This window comes from Coccinella septempunctata, chromosome 2, assembly GCF_907165205.1.
Source record: "Coccinella septempunctata chromosome 2, icCocSept1.1, whole genome shotgun sequence".
NCBI lineage: Eukaryota > Metazoa > Arthropoda > Insecta > Coleoptera > Coccinellidae > Coccinella > Coccinella septempunctata.
This window is the reverse complement of record NC_058190.1, coordinates 38326430-38342690: the sequence shown is the minus strand read 5'-3', so window position 1 is coordinate 38342690 and position 16261 is coordinate 38326430. Positions and strand designations below refer to the sequence as shown.

At 34.2% G+C, this 16261-nt stretch overlaps 1 protein-coding gene across 3 annotated transcripts in view; it reads left to right on the top strand.

The window, feature by feature from the left end:
* LOC123308586 (protein madd-4) overlaps window positions 1-16261 on the top strand; it is a 464545-nt gene that overhangs the window by 318652 nt on the left and 129632 nt on the right. For all 3 annotated transcript variants that reach the window (XM_044891314.1, XM_044891315.1, XM_044891316.1), the window contains exon 4: window positions 804-977. In XM_044891314.1, coding sequence (XP_044747249.1) covers window positions 804-977 — 174 coding nt within the window. The remainder of the gene's footprint in view (window positions 1-803; window positions 978-16261) is intronic.

The window sequence follows — 16261 nt, the reverse complement described above, 5'->3', positions numbered from 1 at the left end:
CTGTCCTTTAGCTTCCAGAATGCCCATGGAGCTGAACTGATACGGTTGGTTGTATATTTCCGTGTTCAGGTTAGCCTTAGTATTTATGAAGCTTCCCAAGTATTTAAACTGCTAGACCTGTTCTACAGTTTCAACCTCCAAACCTCCAGGCTGATATCTGTTTGAAGATTTTCTGGTGGACTTACCAGGATTTTGGTTTTGTCGATATTTAGTCTAAGGCCTAAAGCTTCGTAAATATGTTTATAGGTGTCCAACATTATATGTAGATCCTCTGGGCTCTGGGACTTTATGTTTTTACCATAATAATTCTTTAAACCGTCATGTTGTGGTTACTTGCTGTTTCTTTTTTGTGAATTGACTTCAGCTTTGGTTTCTCCGAAATTTGGGTTTTGTCGTTAAGTGTCGATTACAAGATTTTCGCTTTGTTATGTTTTGTTTCATAACATCTTCGAAGGCATAAGATTCGCACAATTTCCTTCAAATGAGGTCGACAGAAATATTTAGTAACCAATAAGTTCATTAAATTCTTCACGTGCACCAGAAAAAAAAGACGTTTTGTCTATAAGGATATAGTATGTCATTATGTCCGATTCATATATTTTATGATATTCAAGAATAATTTCGAAAAAAAAAATCGAAATACCCATCTTGAAAATCAGAACAGTTTTGCACACAATATGAAGGAAAATTACAGTTATTCTAGGTACTCTTACTTCGCAATATCATTCAAAAATTATTGTTGATGAATATTATTATATACCAATTGCAACCTATTTCAACAACGCATTTTTTTCAATCCACAGGAACTATCTTCCCAACTTCAAGACGTAGATACAAGAAGTGGGGGTTGGTCATCCTGGTCAGATTGGTCCTCTTGTTCGAGGTCCTGTGATGGCGGTGTTTCTCACCAGATCAGGACGTGTAATGCAGCCCCTTGTAGGGGAGAACACATACGTCACAAAATATGTAATATGCAGGTGAGTCAAACAAAACCACAACTTACTTTGCTCGTGGTCCACGTAGGAATGAATTTTTCTGTGTACCTAGATCTGTGATAGAAGTAGATCGCGGAGAAAATCTCTAGGCAATCCTTTTTGCCTTTTTGTGTGAAATCGTCAGTATAATATTATAAATCGAGTTCCGATTTATTTTGCAGCTTGATTTCTGACTAATAACGGGCAATGGAAAATCATATGAGGAGTCACATCACTCTATCATTGCTTACTTCCAATAATTTCTGAGATTCTTGATAGTTTCCCGAAAATCATAGAATATTTGAAGTGATATACCCATTTCCTGGTTTTCAAGGAAACAAGTGAAAATCGTTTGAGGAGCCATCTTTAGGGATCTGTAAAGCTGTGTTTTCAGCAGCAGGGGCTGCTTTCTGGAACTTTTCCTTTACACCCTGCATATAGGGTGAGTCTTTGACACCTATAAATATTGATGATGCTTGAGGATAGAAACAATATTTTCCTATACCATTTTTTCTGATTTGGTCCTGATGAAAATATATAGCCAGTTTGAGTTTTCATAATGAGCTGTGCCAACCCCCGAAAAACAAAATAACCTTTAGAATAACTTACTTAATCTGTGACACTACATATCTGTGGATTTTTGAAAAAGAATTGTATTCAGCCAAAGTACCCAATTTTTGAAATTTCAAAGATGCTTTTTAATTTTTCAACATCAAATTACTGGAAAACGGCGCAGAGAATATGAAGAATACTTTTATTTTGCAAAAAAAAAGAGTTGGCCTCTTTGAATTTTTGGTATTTTTATGGTACGTAATAGCCATAATGAGAAAACTGGAAGACGCGGGTGATTTCTTGTGTTCGAAAAAGATTGATCAAATAAACGAAAAACTATATTCCGAAATTTATCTCATACGATGAAACCGTTTCTGAGACAGAACTAAAAATAATTTTTTTCATGATTTTTCAACAGCCTGTATCTTTTAAACCGAGCCGATTCGCAAAAAATGGTATAGGAAAAAAGTCTTTCTTTTGACCTCAGGAATCTACTGAAGAAATATTTGTACGAGCCGAAGACTCACTCAGTATAATCATCTAAATCTCATCTCAGCCTCATTATCAATAAATTCATCCGATGGGCCAATGAAGACCAAACTTGATTACGTAGATGTTGCGAATTTTCAAGAATCGATTGCTGCTAACAAAACTGATGAATTTCCAGTGGAATCGGGTGTATTCTCCCTGATTTCGCTGACGCAATCAGGCCTTAACCTCGAGTCACGGTCCCATCCACCGAGATGAATCCATCGAACCGTATTATTTTTCGCTTGAACGCCCTTTCTCTCTCATGAAACGAGACTTCTGTTCATTTTGAACGCCATTTAAAGTTATTCCATCTTGCCTGGATGGAAATTGGCTACCCCCTGCGTGTTATGGAAACAGAATAATCCGATTTCATCCATATGATACCCCATTCCTTAAATAAGGTTTTAATTAGTGCCAGAACGAACATGTTATACCTTGGTTTTTCAATTTGGGGAAGCTCAGTGGATACGAATTACTAAAATAAGACAGTGGAAATATTCCCTTTTTGATTCAATCAAGGTAGCTCGTATTTTATCACAATGTCGGAAAATATGAAGTCGAAATTATGTGACGAACATAATAAACGTTTATACAAACTGATTGAAGGTATCCCAAATCTATTTATTTGCATAGAAAATACAAGAGATCAGTTTTCAAATATATTAATTTTTGCTATGGAAGAAAATTAATTTATTGACACAATAATATGCAATAGTTTGAGGAGAGTTAAAGTTCGTTATCTCCTTTGGCAAAAGTTTGAAGACGTTACATCAGTTGTGAATTTCAAAAGAATCAACCCAAACATGTAATGCATCTGATGCAGTGGTATCTCTCGAAGGAATTAACGAATAATTACAAGAACGTTAAATTCTCCAACAAAAATCATCAATGGAAGTTAAAAGGATTGAAGGAAGTTTCAAGGCAAGAGGAACTTTTCACATGAATCAACAATTAACAGGACAACTGGCTCGTATTTATGGCTGCTTATTTTTAATACTTCGATATAATAATAATTATATATTTATTGATCCCTTAATGATAATTGATAATAATAATTAGGTATTTATTGGTACCTTAAGACATTTACAATATATAGAGGACAAGTCAAATGAAAAATAGAAAAATTAATTTTCTGGAACATTCTAACGTGCGTTCACAAAAATTCGTCGTCAAGTAGGCTATGAAATTTCGAAGGTTGATGTTCGGTGGCTGCACGTATGTCTTTCTTTGAAGCACTTTATCTTCCCAAAATGTAAACAATGATGACATTAACCTAAACATCGTAAATTTGTATGGAAAGAGAAAAGGCACTTTTTAGAAAAAGTTACCTGTAAATTCCACCCAACGTGCGAAAAGCATTTCTTTCATTGAGTAATATGACAAAATTCCAAACAATCTGAGGCGCTTAGAAAAATTCTTCGTGAAAATTTAAACCGTCCACTATTTTCATACGTAAGAGACATGAATCTTGAACTGATCGTGGTATTATGTTTTTTAATAAAAAGGTTCTAGCTACTTCAGTCATATGAATAAATTACAGTAAGAATATCAATATGTTTATTAATTCTCTATAAATATTGAATTGATTTGGTCATTACCGAAAATCCATGACTAAACTAAAAGAACCGAATTATATGAAAATAGCTATTGGCCAATTTATCAAAATTCAATTCAGCTATAAAAAGGCATGATGCTTTCTCCTTCATAACGTTCTGCTGTTAAAGTTCCATAAAACAAAATAGGTACCACATTTTGCCTTTGATTGATGCATACCGAACTCCAATTTATTTCAATTTTATCACAACCTTTTCAATTTTCACACGTCCGTAAAACCATCTTCTATCTATAATTTGCTGATAATTTTAATTCAACAACAATCCAAAATGCTGAATTGACAGTTCATCTGGAAAATAGTATAGCACAAGCTAAGAATTACGTTTAGACACGAAATATCGACGTTCAAAATTCCATAGCCTACTTGACGACGAATTTTTTTGAACTCACGTTACAATGATATGATCGAAAATCCTGTAGTAACTTTTCGCATTGGTTTACCCTAAAATAAAATTCTCAAATGTCACTTTTTTGGGTCTCCCAATAGAAGGAAATTCTTTGTCGTCCTCTTCATTCTCAATCTTTCTGATTGTGGAAACATTCAGCTGAAATATAAATCGTTTAGGTCAAATGAAACATTATAGAAATACAATTACATTGAATATGTTCGCTACCGTCTGATAGGTATATTGTAGATATTATAATATCAGGGTTACCTACTATTTGAATGAGCGCACCTGAATTCTAAATAGCACTCCCTGAAACCCTTGCTGAAACCCTGTCTTCTCTCTTTTTCAATCACTTTCGGCATTTCATGAGTGCCAACCTTACTCCGTTCTAGTTGCAAAAACTTGAGAAAATTATTTCATGGCCAAACTGAAATAAAAGTGAATGGAGTATAATTTTCGAAATATGTCGAAAAACGACCAGTGAATCTTTTAGCTCCGAAGTTTTAACAATTTCTAGAATTCACACAGACACCTATGTATTGTCTAAACACTACTCATCAAGAATATTATTCTAGAAAAAAAACCATTTTCGTAGGAAACTTGGACTGTATCTTTTACTCACCCTGTAAACGAGGAATCCCACTTGACTAGTTTCAACCGCAAGGAAGTTGTAAGGAATTTTACTGGTACAATGTTGTAATGTTGATTAAAAAAAAGGCACAAGTTTTTAGTGAAGAATGCTGTCCTCCTTAATTTTCTTGTAATTTTTATTCTGCATCGGTTTGCGAAGAAAGCGAAATCCCCTATTCGAAGGAATATTTTCTGTCATCCCATTCTCTTGGAATAACCTTGTGGGGTGTCTGAAATGGTCACTTGCGAAAAATGAAACATTCATATTGATGGCATATCCAGCGTAGGACCCACGAGAAAACAACACACGAAGCAGTGTGGAAATGAAATGAGGAGGGTATATTGTTGTCTCATCCGAAAGGGAGACGTCCAGATTTGGAAACTAAAGTAATTTCAGGAAAGCGAAATATAACTTTTCCGAGTTCAAGCTACTCCCCGAATGTAATTTGTCCCCTAATAAGACAGATTTTTGATATGGAGTCCTGAAAATTGTCAAAGTTTGAAAGGTTGTGATAAACATCGGGAAATTTTCTCCGTGAATTATGATTTTGTTGGTGGATATTTTCGCTTGTACGGAGTGAATCTCTGAAAAACTAACAAAGGATGACTTTTTTTCTGGCATAAGAAGAAAAGGTTGGGTTTCTGAATGAACGAATCATTTAATTACAAGCGTATCTGAAACATTCTTACAAATAGAATATTTTTCACTTATTTCTCCAAATTAATCTTCGCTTTCCCTGAAAAAAATTAACAAACGAATCATACGTTTTGAAACACCTGGCGATAATACTGTGTTTGGTGTTTACTTGGTCAGTCTAAAAATTTCAATAAGTAAAATAGTTGATAAAATACTTGGGTACTAATTGGCGAATGCACTGGGTACTACCGTTTTGTTGCACTTTGTACTTCAGGAGTAAATGACCTACTTCACGGATATTTTAATGGACAAATCACGAAGTTTCAACAGTTCTGTTGGAAAAACAAAAAATATTTCTTCTTCCTTCATAAGAAATAATGAAACTTACATTTAAAAAATTTAGCATCCTTCACTTTGAAGCTTTTCGTGCCTTTGAATTCTCAATAATATGCCCTTTTTTCTTAACAGTAATTTTCAATGATAAGTCCCTTTGGAATGGACAGAAAAGAATTTGTACTGAAGATTCAAAAATGAGTTTGGAAATAGTTATATTCCTAACAAATACGAGAGGACACTTTACGCATGAGTTGGGAATATTATTTTTTCTTTGAATTTTTTATCTCATTATAGGTACTTCACACATTTCATTGTTTGAAGACTCTAAAGTATCATCTATTGATTTCTAAGAAAAAGTTTCCCGAAAAAGCTGCTTTTAGGCGCCATTTTCCAATATGACAGCTTTAGCATCGAATATAATAGATAGCAAATGTAAAATTACGAAAGACCACATCGGAATCTATCGTTGTCAACACTCTCGAAAAAGTTTTGAGGCAAAACTACGAAGAAACGATACTATTACAACCAGTTTCAGAATTGCTTCTTCAAAAACTTCCACTTTTATCTGACTATCTTGCTGTTTACCCAAAAAATTCTTTCATACTATTACATTCCAACTTAGAGACATCTATATGAATTCATCATATCTCATATATTTAAAATTGTTCTGAAACTGGAGAAAGCAGCTTTGGTCTCAAGGAATATTGAAAAAGTACTCTCATCAAAACATTGAGACTGAAATTAAAAAGTTTCTGGAAAAATATACTGTGACCAGTTATGAAAAGTGCCGTACTCAAGTACATATTCCATGTGGACATTTAAATACACCCACCCTGTATAACCCATAAACAGAAATATCTCAACAAGATCAACGACAGTGTAATAACAATAAAAATTGACATTTGGCCCTTGGACTGATCCAGCGAAATTGCTGGCGATTTCTTTATGACATCATTTCGGTTTACGAGAACTACATGGATACGGAGAAAATAAGGAATTTATTTCTAGAAATAAAGGGGCAGTTTCCGCAGGAAATAGGACCTAGATATGCCAACATGTTTTGTTTAAAAGAAAAAGCTTGAAGGAATTCTACACACTCTCCCATTCTATGGTCTGATTGCTTCGGTTGACAGATGTTTCTCTTATATTTCTTTTTTTAAGATAAAACATAATATGCCCTTTGCACCATCTTATGTCTTCAAATTTTCTTGGGAAAACAATTTTCTTTTGGTTTTTCTTTATTCTTGTTGTGAGCTGGTTTGTAGCTATGTTTTTCAGAAATAAAGACTGTTGAAGATAGAACTATTTTTACTGTTGGGAATTCCAATTTTCCTTTGTTGCTATGGAAGAAGTTCATAAGATGTCATACCTTCATTTGTTTCAGGAATAAACTACGTAGACTAAGTAGTTGGCCCACGACTTAGTCGCTAGATAAACTATATCGATAGATATTTGTTATTGGTAGATACACCTGTTTTTCGACCAATGAAACTCATCGAATGGGGAAAACCAGTAAAAACTACCCTTCAATATATGCCCGTAGAACCATCCATAACAATAATTCAATCTTTATGTTTCGTTCTCTCGAAGAAAAATCGGTATGAAATGCGTTAGAATCAATGGCATTTAGGTCATTTCCAATCGTCAATGCCCAGTTCAATCCCAAGTGACCAGTAACATATCTGTTATGTTTTCTTGAGAGATCGAATGGGGAACTTTGTTATGTGTTATTTTTCTGTAACCATTACGTGTCTGATGCGATATTTGAGATGTACCTGTGCTGTATCGAAATTATATCCACATTTTGTAAATTTCATGTTCCCGCTCCCTGATATCCACGTAACATATTTGTAACATTGTTCTTTATTTGCCATGTATCATTTTGAGATCATGAACATAGCATGACACCATAAGCGTTTTAACTACCGTCGAGGGCGCTGTAAAACGTAAACAAATATGGAGGATTGTGAGAAATGCTATTGATACTGCTGTCGTTTCGATATGTATTTATTATCATTTAGACGTTTTGTCAGTTGAATAGTGGATTACTCAAAGTTAATAAGTGCAGATATTGAACGTTTGATAAGTTATTTGTGTGTCATAGTGATTTTCCAGTGAAATGTTGAATTACTGAAAAGAATTAAAGTGCTATGGATATCGAACTGTAGGTCAATAAATCATTTCTCGTATTTTCATAGCAGTCCTATAACACATAATAGGCTATGTTTTTATTATATCCAGCATATAAAAATTATATTTGAATAAATAACGTCCTGTTTGGTGTAAATTTCGATATAAGTTATTTCCTCACGTGTTGCATGTACCTCATATGTAGAAATAAATGAATAAATCATATACTTATATTAAAAATTTTCTTCAGAAAGATATGAAATATGCATATAGTATTCTTTTCAAGCATGAAAAATTATGGAAATTAATATAAACTATTGCAATATTGAACTCGTATTTTGATTTTTCAAATAGTGTGTATTTATCGATCATTTTTGAAAATAAAATTGATGATTGTTCTCCAAGAAAAATTAGGGCATGTCTTTCTGGTCTTTGCACTTTCCTGCATTAATGAAGTGTTGATTATTTTTTTTATGGAATGCAGGAAAGTGCAAAGACCTGAAAGACATGCCCTAATTTTTCTTGGAGAACAATCATCAATTTTATTTTCAAAAATGATCGATAAATACACACTATTTGAAAAATCAAAATACGAGTTCAATATTGCAATAGTTTATATTAATTTCCATAATTTTTCATGCTTTTTTTGAAAGTATTTTCAATAACAAATGAAACATAATAAACATAGCACATGAACGTAATATATATAGATCTCCCATGAAACAAATATTTGCATGATCCATGTTTGAACTATTTATGCTCCTTTCAGAAAGGAGATGTGTTCCTTGTTTGAGGCGGACATAGGAGCATAGCTGCTACATAAGCGCTCTGTATTTGTACTCTAAAGCCGGGTCCAGACTATGTAACAAAACATTTTATTAACAAAGTTATACAACAAATGTGTTATACAACTTTGTTATATAAATTGTTATAAAATAGCAGAGACATCCAGACTATGTAACAAAATAAAACTAAACAGAAGTGCTCATCTGGAAGCAGTGGCATCTGTAGTATTGAAAATGTCCTCAAACGTAGAGGATGTCATTGTGACAGCAGCAGCTTGCGTGATTTTATGTAAATGACAAGTGAAATCTAAACGGAGATTTGGGGTACGGCCATTGTTGAGAGCTAGAGGAACATATAATGGAACAACTCTTTTGAAGGATCTAGCAATGGATGACAGACCCATTGACAGGGGACATTACATGTGATGGTAGTTTTAAAAATTTCCTAAGGATGACAATGCAGCGCTGGCTGGCTGGCGCTGCAGTAAATGTTTAATAACACAAGTGTGGACAAGTTGCGGCGTGTTATATTACAAAGTTATATTACTTTCTTTGATCTTTACCGACATCCAACGGATAACATAAAATTTGCTATATAGCAAGAAAAATGTTATATAACATTGTGTTATATAACTTTTTCACTTGAATTTCTCTAACAAGTTATATAACTTTGCTATATAACATGTTTTGCTACATAGTCTGGACCCGGCTTTAGTGTGATATATCTGTTATAAAACAAGGAGCGTGGGATATATTTCTGCTTCATAACTGTTATGAGATATGGTCACCTGGGATGTTACGCTCATGTCTGTGTCGTTCTCTTCACGTTACTTCAAAAGCATAATCGGCTGTTATCATATAAGTTATTGGTGTAAAGTGAAGTTAGCCGAACCACTGTAAATTCTATGGTCTATGGTTTCTTCTGATGACTTATGAAGTTTCGAATATTGCCCATTTTCTTACATTTTTTTGAAATATTTCCCTTCATCGATACTCAAAAAGGATAACTTTAGCCGGCCAAAACATTCGTCGACTTGCGACATACGATAAGCGGAAAACTCTACTTTTTGAAGGCGAAAATTCCATACAACAAATATGAATACGCGTTTCCAACTTTTCGAATTTATTTCAGATCGAGAGTTTACGCTAGAAATATCATTCCATTGCCGCTCAAAAGCTCAATTCTTTAGTTGTTCAGCTACATCGGCAACATTCCACGTCGACTCTTTTTCACATCGGGATTCTCAGAATTCACAACATATCTTTGCGACAAATATTTTGACTTTAATTTGACATCCACCCATTGCTTCTTCACATGTCCTGTTCCGTAGATTAATACAGGTGTAAAAAATGATAAAAACCATTTTGAATTGCATATGTGTGATTCATTCACATTGAGAGTGAATATTTCATTTCAAGAAGATTTAAAAATAATTTTGATGAAATATATATTATAATTTCTCCACCAGTATTTCGTCCCTATCGAAAAAATGATATCTTCTTAATAATACAGAGATATTCAGTTTTCAAGAACTGGATATTCGATTTCATTATTATGATTACCTTAGTAATGATAATTGCTAATATTAGAATGGTTGGAGATGTTTATAGGAACCTGTTCATAGTCAGTTTTAAGATATCGACGACGATTAAGGTTAGTACTTAAAGAAATCCATTTACGCATTTTCGAATAAGAAATATTGTTATCAATCTTCTGCGATGGTATTTTTTCCATCCGTGGTGAGTACTTTTGTTTTCAATAAGACTGAGCTGAATTTTTCGAATTCAATATAACGTGAATATTATTTCGTATTGATTAAGGTGACGTTTGCAGCATTTTGAACCTCCATAACACTTATCTAATTGATCTAATTCATTCTAAAGTCCAATTTATGAGATATTAAGAAGATCCAAATAAATGCCTGGTTTTTATTACATTTCAGAGTGCTTCATTTCACCTTAAATTCATTTATTCCGAAAACAATATTCCGAGGAATACAAAATTTTCATGTAATTGAAATTTCTTTATCGTAACACGAAAGATCAATTCAATTTTCTCACATAAGAATGTAGATATGATCGAAAAATTACATAGATTTTTCTTTTTAGAGAAGAATTGAAATAGTGGGCTTATTTCTTTGTTTTATTCGAAGGTGATCATCTTCGGATTGTCGCTGGTTGACGGATATTCATTTTTTCCATCTACTAACTATGGATTCCCGATTTTGGACGAGAAATCTTCCTCTGCAAACAATCTTCCCAAGTATATAAGTGAAAATAGAGGATTTTCTAATCCATTCCTAAAACACAAAAATTCGTTTCACGAAATATCCAGCAGTACAAATTCTGAACTATCACTTGAAGAATTATTTAAGGAGAAAACTCACACACATGAAGGTATTGCTAAGACATTTTTTCCAATATTCGAAGTAGAAACTACAACCCCTCCGAAGGAAGTTGTGGTACCTCATCAGATTTATGGAATTCCAAGCACAAAACCTCCTACTCCACATGAGGAGTATGGTATACCTAAACCTCACAAAGAAAGTAAGCCTCCGAAGACATTCTTTCCTATAGTGGGAATAGAAGAGACCACTTCCTCCAGTCAAGTTGTTAAACCTCATCAGATATATGGATTACCCATCATAAATAAGCCTCCAGCTCCTCACAAAGAATACGGCCTACCAAAACCAAATAAACCACATACTCAATATGGTACACCCTCTGATGGAAGTATAATTTCAAAACCATTTGTACCAATTTTCGAAATAGAAACTACCACTCCTTCCAGAGAGCTTGTAGTACCTCATGAGGTTTACGGAATTCCCAGCACAAAACCTCCTACCCCACATAAGGAATACGGTTTACCTAACAATAAACCTCTCAAACCACTTTCGCAATATGGTGCACCTCACAAACCATATCAAGTGTATGAAGAACAAGAAAAACTGATTCCACTGGAATATACTATTTCAAAAGATGGGAAAATACAAATCAAACGACTAAATTCGAAAACCTTTTTTCCTCCCCTGGAGCTGGACATAAATACTCAAGATATTATTGAGATTTTGGTGCCAGAGCAAGAACTGGTGGTACCACAAACGGAACCTCCAAGTGTTTCTGCTGTTTCACAACCAAAGCCACCGAAGCCTCATGAAGTGTATGGGATACCCACAATGAGACCCCATAAACCGTCTGAAAAAGAACCTCAAAAACCTCATCAATTCTACGGCGTTCCAGGAAACAAGCCACCCAAACGTTTCGAAGATTATAGTTTTCTGATCTCTGAAAAAACTGGCCAAAGATATGATTTGCCACCCAAGGAAAATCAATACAAAAAAATTGCACTACTAAAATTTAAATATGTTCCCTATCTTGAGTTTGTTGATCCTTCAGCTTTGAGAAGTACCCCCACTGCTTCTCCTGAATCGAATCTAGATTATTGGTGATTCAGTTGAAAGAATGATTCACTCTAGATAGAAGTAATAAAAATATTCTATATCGAAATGATTTAGATGTGAATATTGTGAGTAAACTCGAATCATGTTTTATATTATTTTAAAAGGTAAATGGTGAAACATTTTATATTTTAATATTTTTTATTGAACCTGATCCATTTCTCCATTCACGTCCTAATTTCAACGACAGCTATCGTAGTTTACAGGTTGAAATTATTCTGAGGAACTGTTCTTTTTTCCTTTGATTTAACAGTAATAATTACTGAAGAGTCAATACATATTTGTGATGAAATAAAATATATGAAAATAATAATTTAAATACATAAAATAATTTTGATGAATATTCAAAAATTCTAATTGAAATATGAATTTTTGGGGCGTTTCTGAAATATAAATTGTACTGGTATTCTATACTGAACAGCCAGAAGAGATAGTTCAACGTCTAATCTATTTTATCGTAAATATTCAACTCAAATGGGGCAACTTTTTTATATAAAAGAAGTTCTTCTATTCGGCCAGAGTTAGTCATCAGAATACCTACGTCCAAGTTGGTATAATGGAAGTCAAGGTACGTAACTATCGATTTATAAATTTCCTGTTAAACCACTCTAATTCATTCACAAACAATGCAGTCAATTTTTCGATTAAAACTCCATTAAATTGTAAACATCAACTTGAATGCCTTCGAGCGATGGAAATATAACTCAAATATGACTTAGCAATTCATTCCACAGGCAATCATTTTCATATTGGTGGTTTCTAGACCCAGTTATGTAGTATCACATGACCACAGCACTGGTGCTCAAGAACAATATCAAGAATCTGCGTTGTTGAAACAGGAGCAGAGGCTTCCTCCAGTCCAGACATCTTTCCACCAACAGTCACCACATGTACAAGATTACGTGCAATTCTTAGAAAAGTTACAACCAACACCTGCATTGCCTTCAGTTATCGCCTATTTTTACCCCAACCAACCACCTGTCATCGATTTCTCACCTTATGAGATAGATGGTACCCCGAGGCAGTTACCATCGTTACCAATAAGACCAAGCTGTGGGATAACGACACCTCTTGGAGGAATTTTCTTTCCAGGAAGATTTGCACCACAATTTTATCTTCCTTATTATCATTACCCTATTCCTACTCCTTTCGGAATTATAAGATACCGTGAATAATAAGTGATGTCAAAGACACATATTTTGTAATGAAAAGATAATAAAAGAAAATTGATTCGAAATATTTTCATTTTCATATTTTATATTCTTGTAAAGGTATAAAGAAAGTATTTCTGGAAGTTGGGAATTCACAATAACCCAAAATTGGTTTCATGTACGAGGCTGTATTGATATCTAGTTTGCCTAGACCAGTTCCATCCATAAACAAAATATTATCTATATATCTATATCTATATAATCGCAAAATATTGCGTTACCATAGCAACGAAGAATAACTCATTAGAAGTGTCAGTGTGAAGTTTGAGGTCAGAAAAGTAAACAAGAGTTACGCAATAAATTGAAAGAAAGAAGATGTCCACCGAAATTGTGAAAATCGAAAAATTGGAGTATAGAGTCATCATCGCCTACCTGTATTTGAAAGGGTTAAGAGGTAAGCAGATTTACGAAGATATGCTTAATACCATTGGTGATCAATGTCCTTCGTATGCGACAGTGAAAAATTGTACTGCAAGCTTCAGAAGAGGTAAATTTTCCATTGAAGATGATGACCGATCGGAAAGACCAGTTTCTGTTTCAGTGCCCGAAAATATCGATGCAGTTCATGACATGATTTTATCAGATCGTCGAATGGGGCTAAAACGGATATCTGAAGCACTGAATATTTCATACGAACGTGTTCATCATATAGTTCACGTCAATTTGGACATGAGAAAAATTGCTGCTAAATGGATCCCGAAATGTTTGAATGTTGACTAAAAGTGGGCAAAGGTAGAAGCATAGCGTTCGATCTGTGCTCGATTTGAAAACGATATAGACGAATTGTTATTCTATGGATGGAGGGTACATTTCTACAATCCAAAAACAAAGCAACAAACGATGGGATAGCGACACTCTCCAAGACCTAAGAATTTTCGTGTCCAAAAATCTGCTGGAAAAGTTCTTGCTTCAGTTTTTTGGGATTGCCATGCAAGTAACCATGATCGATTTTTTGGATAAGGGTAGAACAATAACCGGAGATTACTATTCGACATTATTGACCACTCTTCGGGAAAAAATTAAAGAGAAAAGACGCGGAAAGCTATCCAAAGGTGTTTTGTTTTTGCAGGACAACGCCCCTGCCACAAATCTCATGTTGCCATGCAAATAATTCGTTATTAGGGTTTGAATTACTAGGACACTCCCCTTGTGCACCAAATTTGGCTCCATCCGACTATCATCTCTTTCCTCAACTGAAAAAAAGTTTAAAAGGTCATAAATTTTCTTCCAATGAGGAGATTGCCCTGTGCGGAGATATGGCCCCTTGAATTTAGCCCATAAAGGTGGTATTTTCTTTTTACATCAGTAAATCACTGAATTTGGTACACAGGGGTTTAATCTTAATCAAAGGTGGCTGATTTTCACAGTAAACAAAAATGAATTCAGTATAAAGTGTCTATCGCCAAAATTGGTAGCACTATGAGATTACGCAGAAACCTAAAACCTCTATACAATAAGTACCAAACTCTGTGATTTTCGTAGCATCGTATGAACGGATTGTGAGATAATATTTTTTCTTTATTTTTAGTGGCGAAATTCATTGGCGAAAATAGTGGTCTCCTAATTTCGCCCCAAGAATCTGTGACCAAATTATGTTACATTCATTTCGGCTCACCCTGTATCACTATTTATTATCGATTTCATGTGCACAATGTTACTCATTCTCATTTGAGATTCACTTCCATTATGAATGCTCAAATTTGTAACAATTAAACGTTGGAAATGATCAGTTTACCTGCAGTTTGCTCTTATATCTGTCTACCACAACTATACATGAGCAGTTTGCAACCTTGCCCCACCCGGTATGTAATTAAGACACTGGTATTTCCTTATTTGCCGCAAGATATCTGTTCGTTTTTCACGTCCACCAAGCTATAATGGACATATTCGGTGTGGTTGTGATGCTATTCGAAAACATCAGAATTGGAGTCTATCCAACTCTGGTTCGAACAAAATATGAATACGTATTATTCTTCTTTTACTGCATTATGAATTTCTCTTTGGCCGTAACTTGCAAATTCAAACAGGTCGATCCACGACCTAAAATAGATTCGAGTTTTACGAATTGGGAAAAAATATTTCCTTTTTATTTCTGAATATTTTAAACTAAGATCTGCAACTTGAGATTGAAACTATTTTCTTATTATGTATGGCACTGGCACCGGTCATTTTCGTTGGATGTCTTCTTGTTGTACAGGGTGTGAATATAAGGCAAGAATATCAAGTTAACGAAAAATTCTAGTTATAACGTCTTCGCCAATAGATGAAGTTTTTTGTTTTTTTTCAGTTATATGATAACCTAACTGATTCAGGGATTTTTTCAAACTTCTTATTGTTGTATAGATAGGGTTTGAGTATAAGGCAAAAAAATAACCGTTTTTCAGATTTGATGACAAAATGTGATTCCATAAAATCGTGATAAATTTTATAGCAACACGATGTATCGGAAAAGTGAAGAACTATCATAGACCATAAATAGTAGGTAGCTGGCTAAAAATTCGACGCCAAGTAATGTTGAAGTTACAGATATAGCCGAGGATATAGCCAAAGCACAGTTTTCTTAAATACTAGTGAGATCGAAGTCAGGCAATGTTTCGGTTGTTCCACTTAGTTTATCTGAGCTCATATTCGTCAAAAATTTTCTCAAGAAGTGTTCTGTACTATATAAGGTGTTTACCAGAGTTGCGGTAAAAATTCAGTTGATTTATTGTCCGAAAATATTAGATTCATATTTTGTGAAACAACATGTGGTCAGACATGCATAGGTTATGGGGTGTCAAACATTGGAACTTTCAGGTTACACTGATAAAATTGATAGCTTAAGAGATATTTTGTTGAGATTTTCTATACTTACTCTAATATTCTTCATTAATCTGAAAAACAAAATGAGGTATAAAAATGGGTTTGTTTTCCTGATGTTTTTCGGGTTCACGTTCCCTTGAAACTACCCTCACTTTTCGCAAAATGCAGATTCACAGTTGAAATCTGCCTTCCGTAAAGCCTCGAGGTATTTT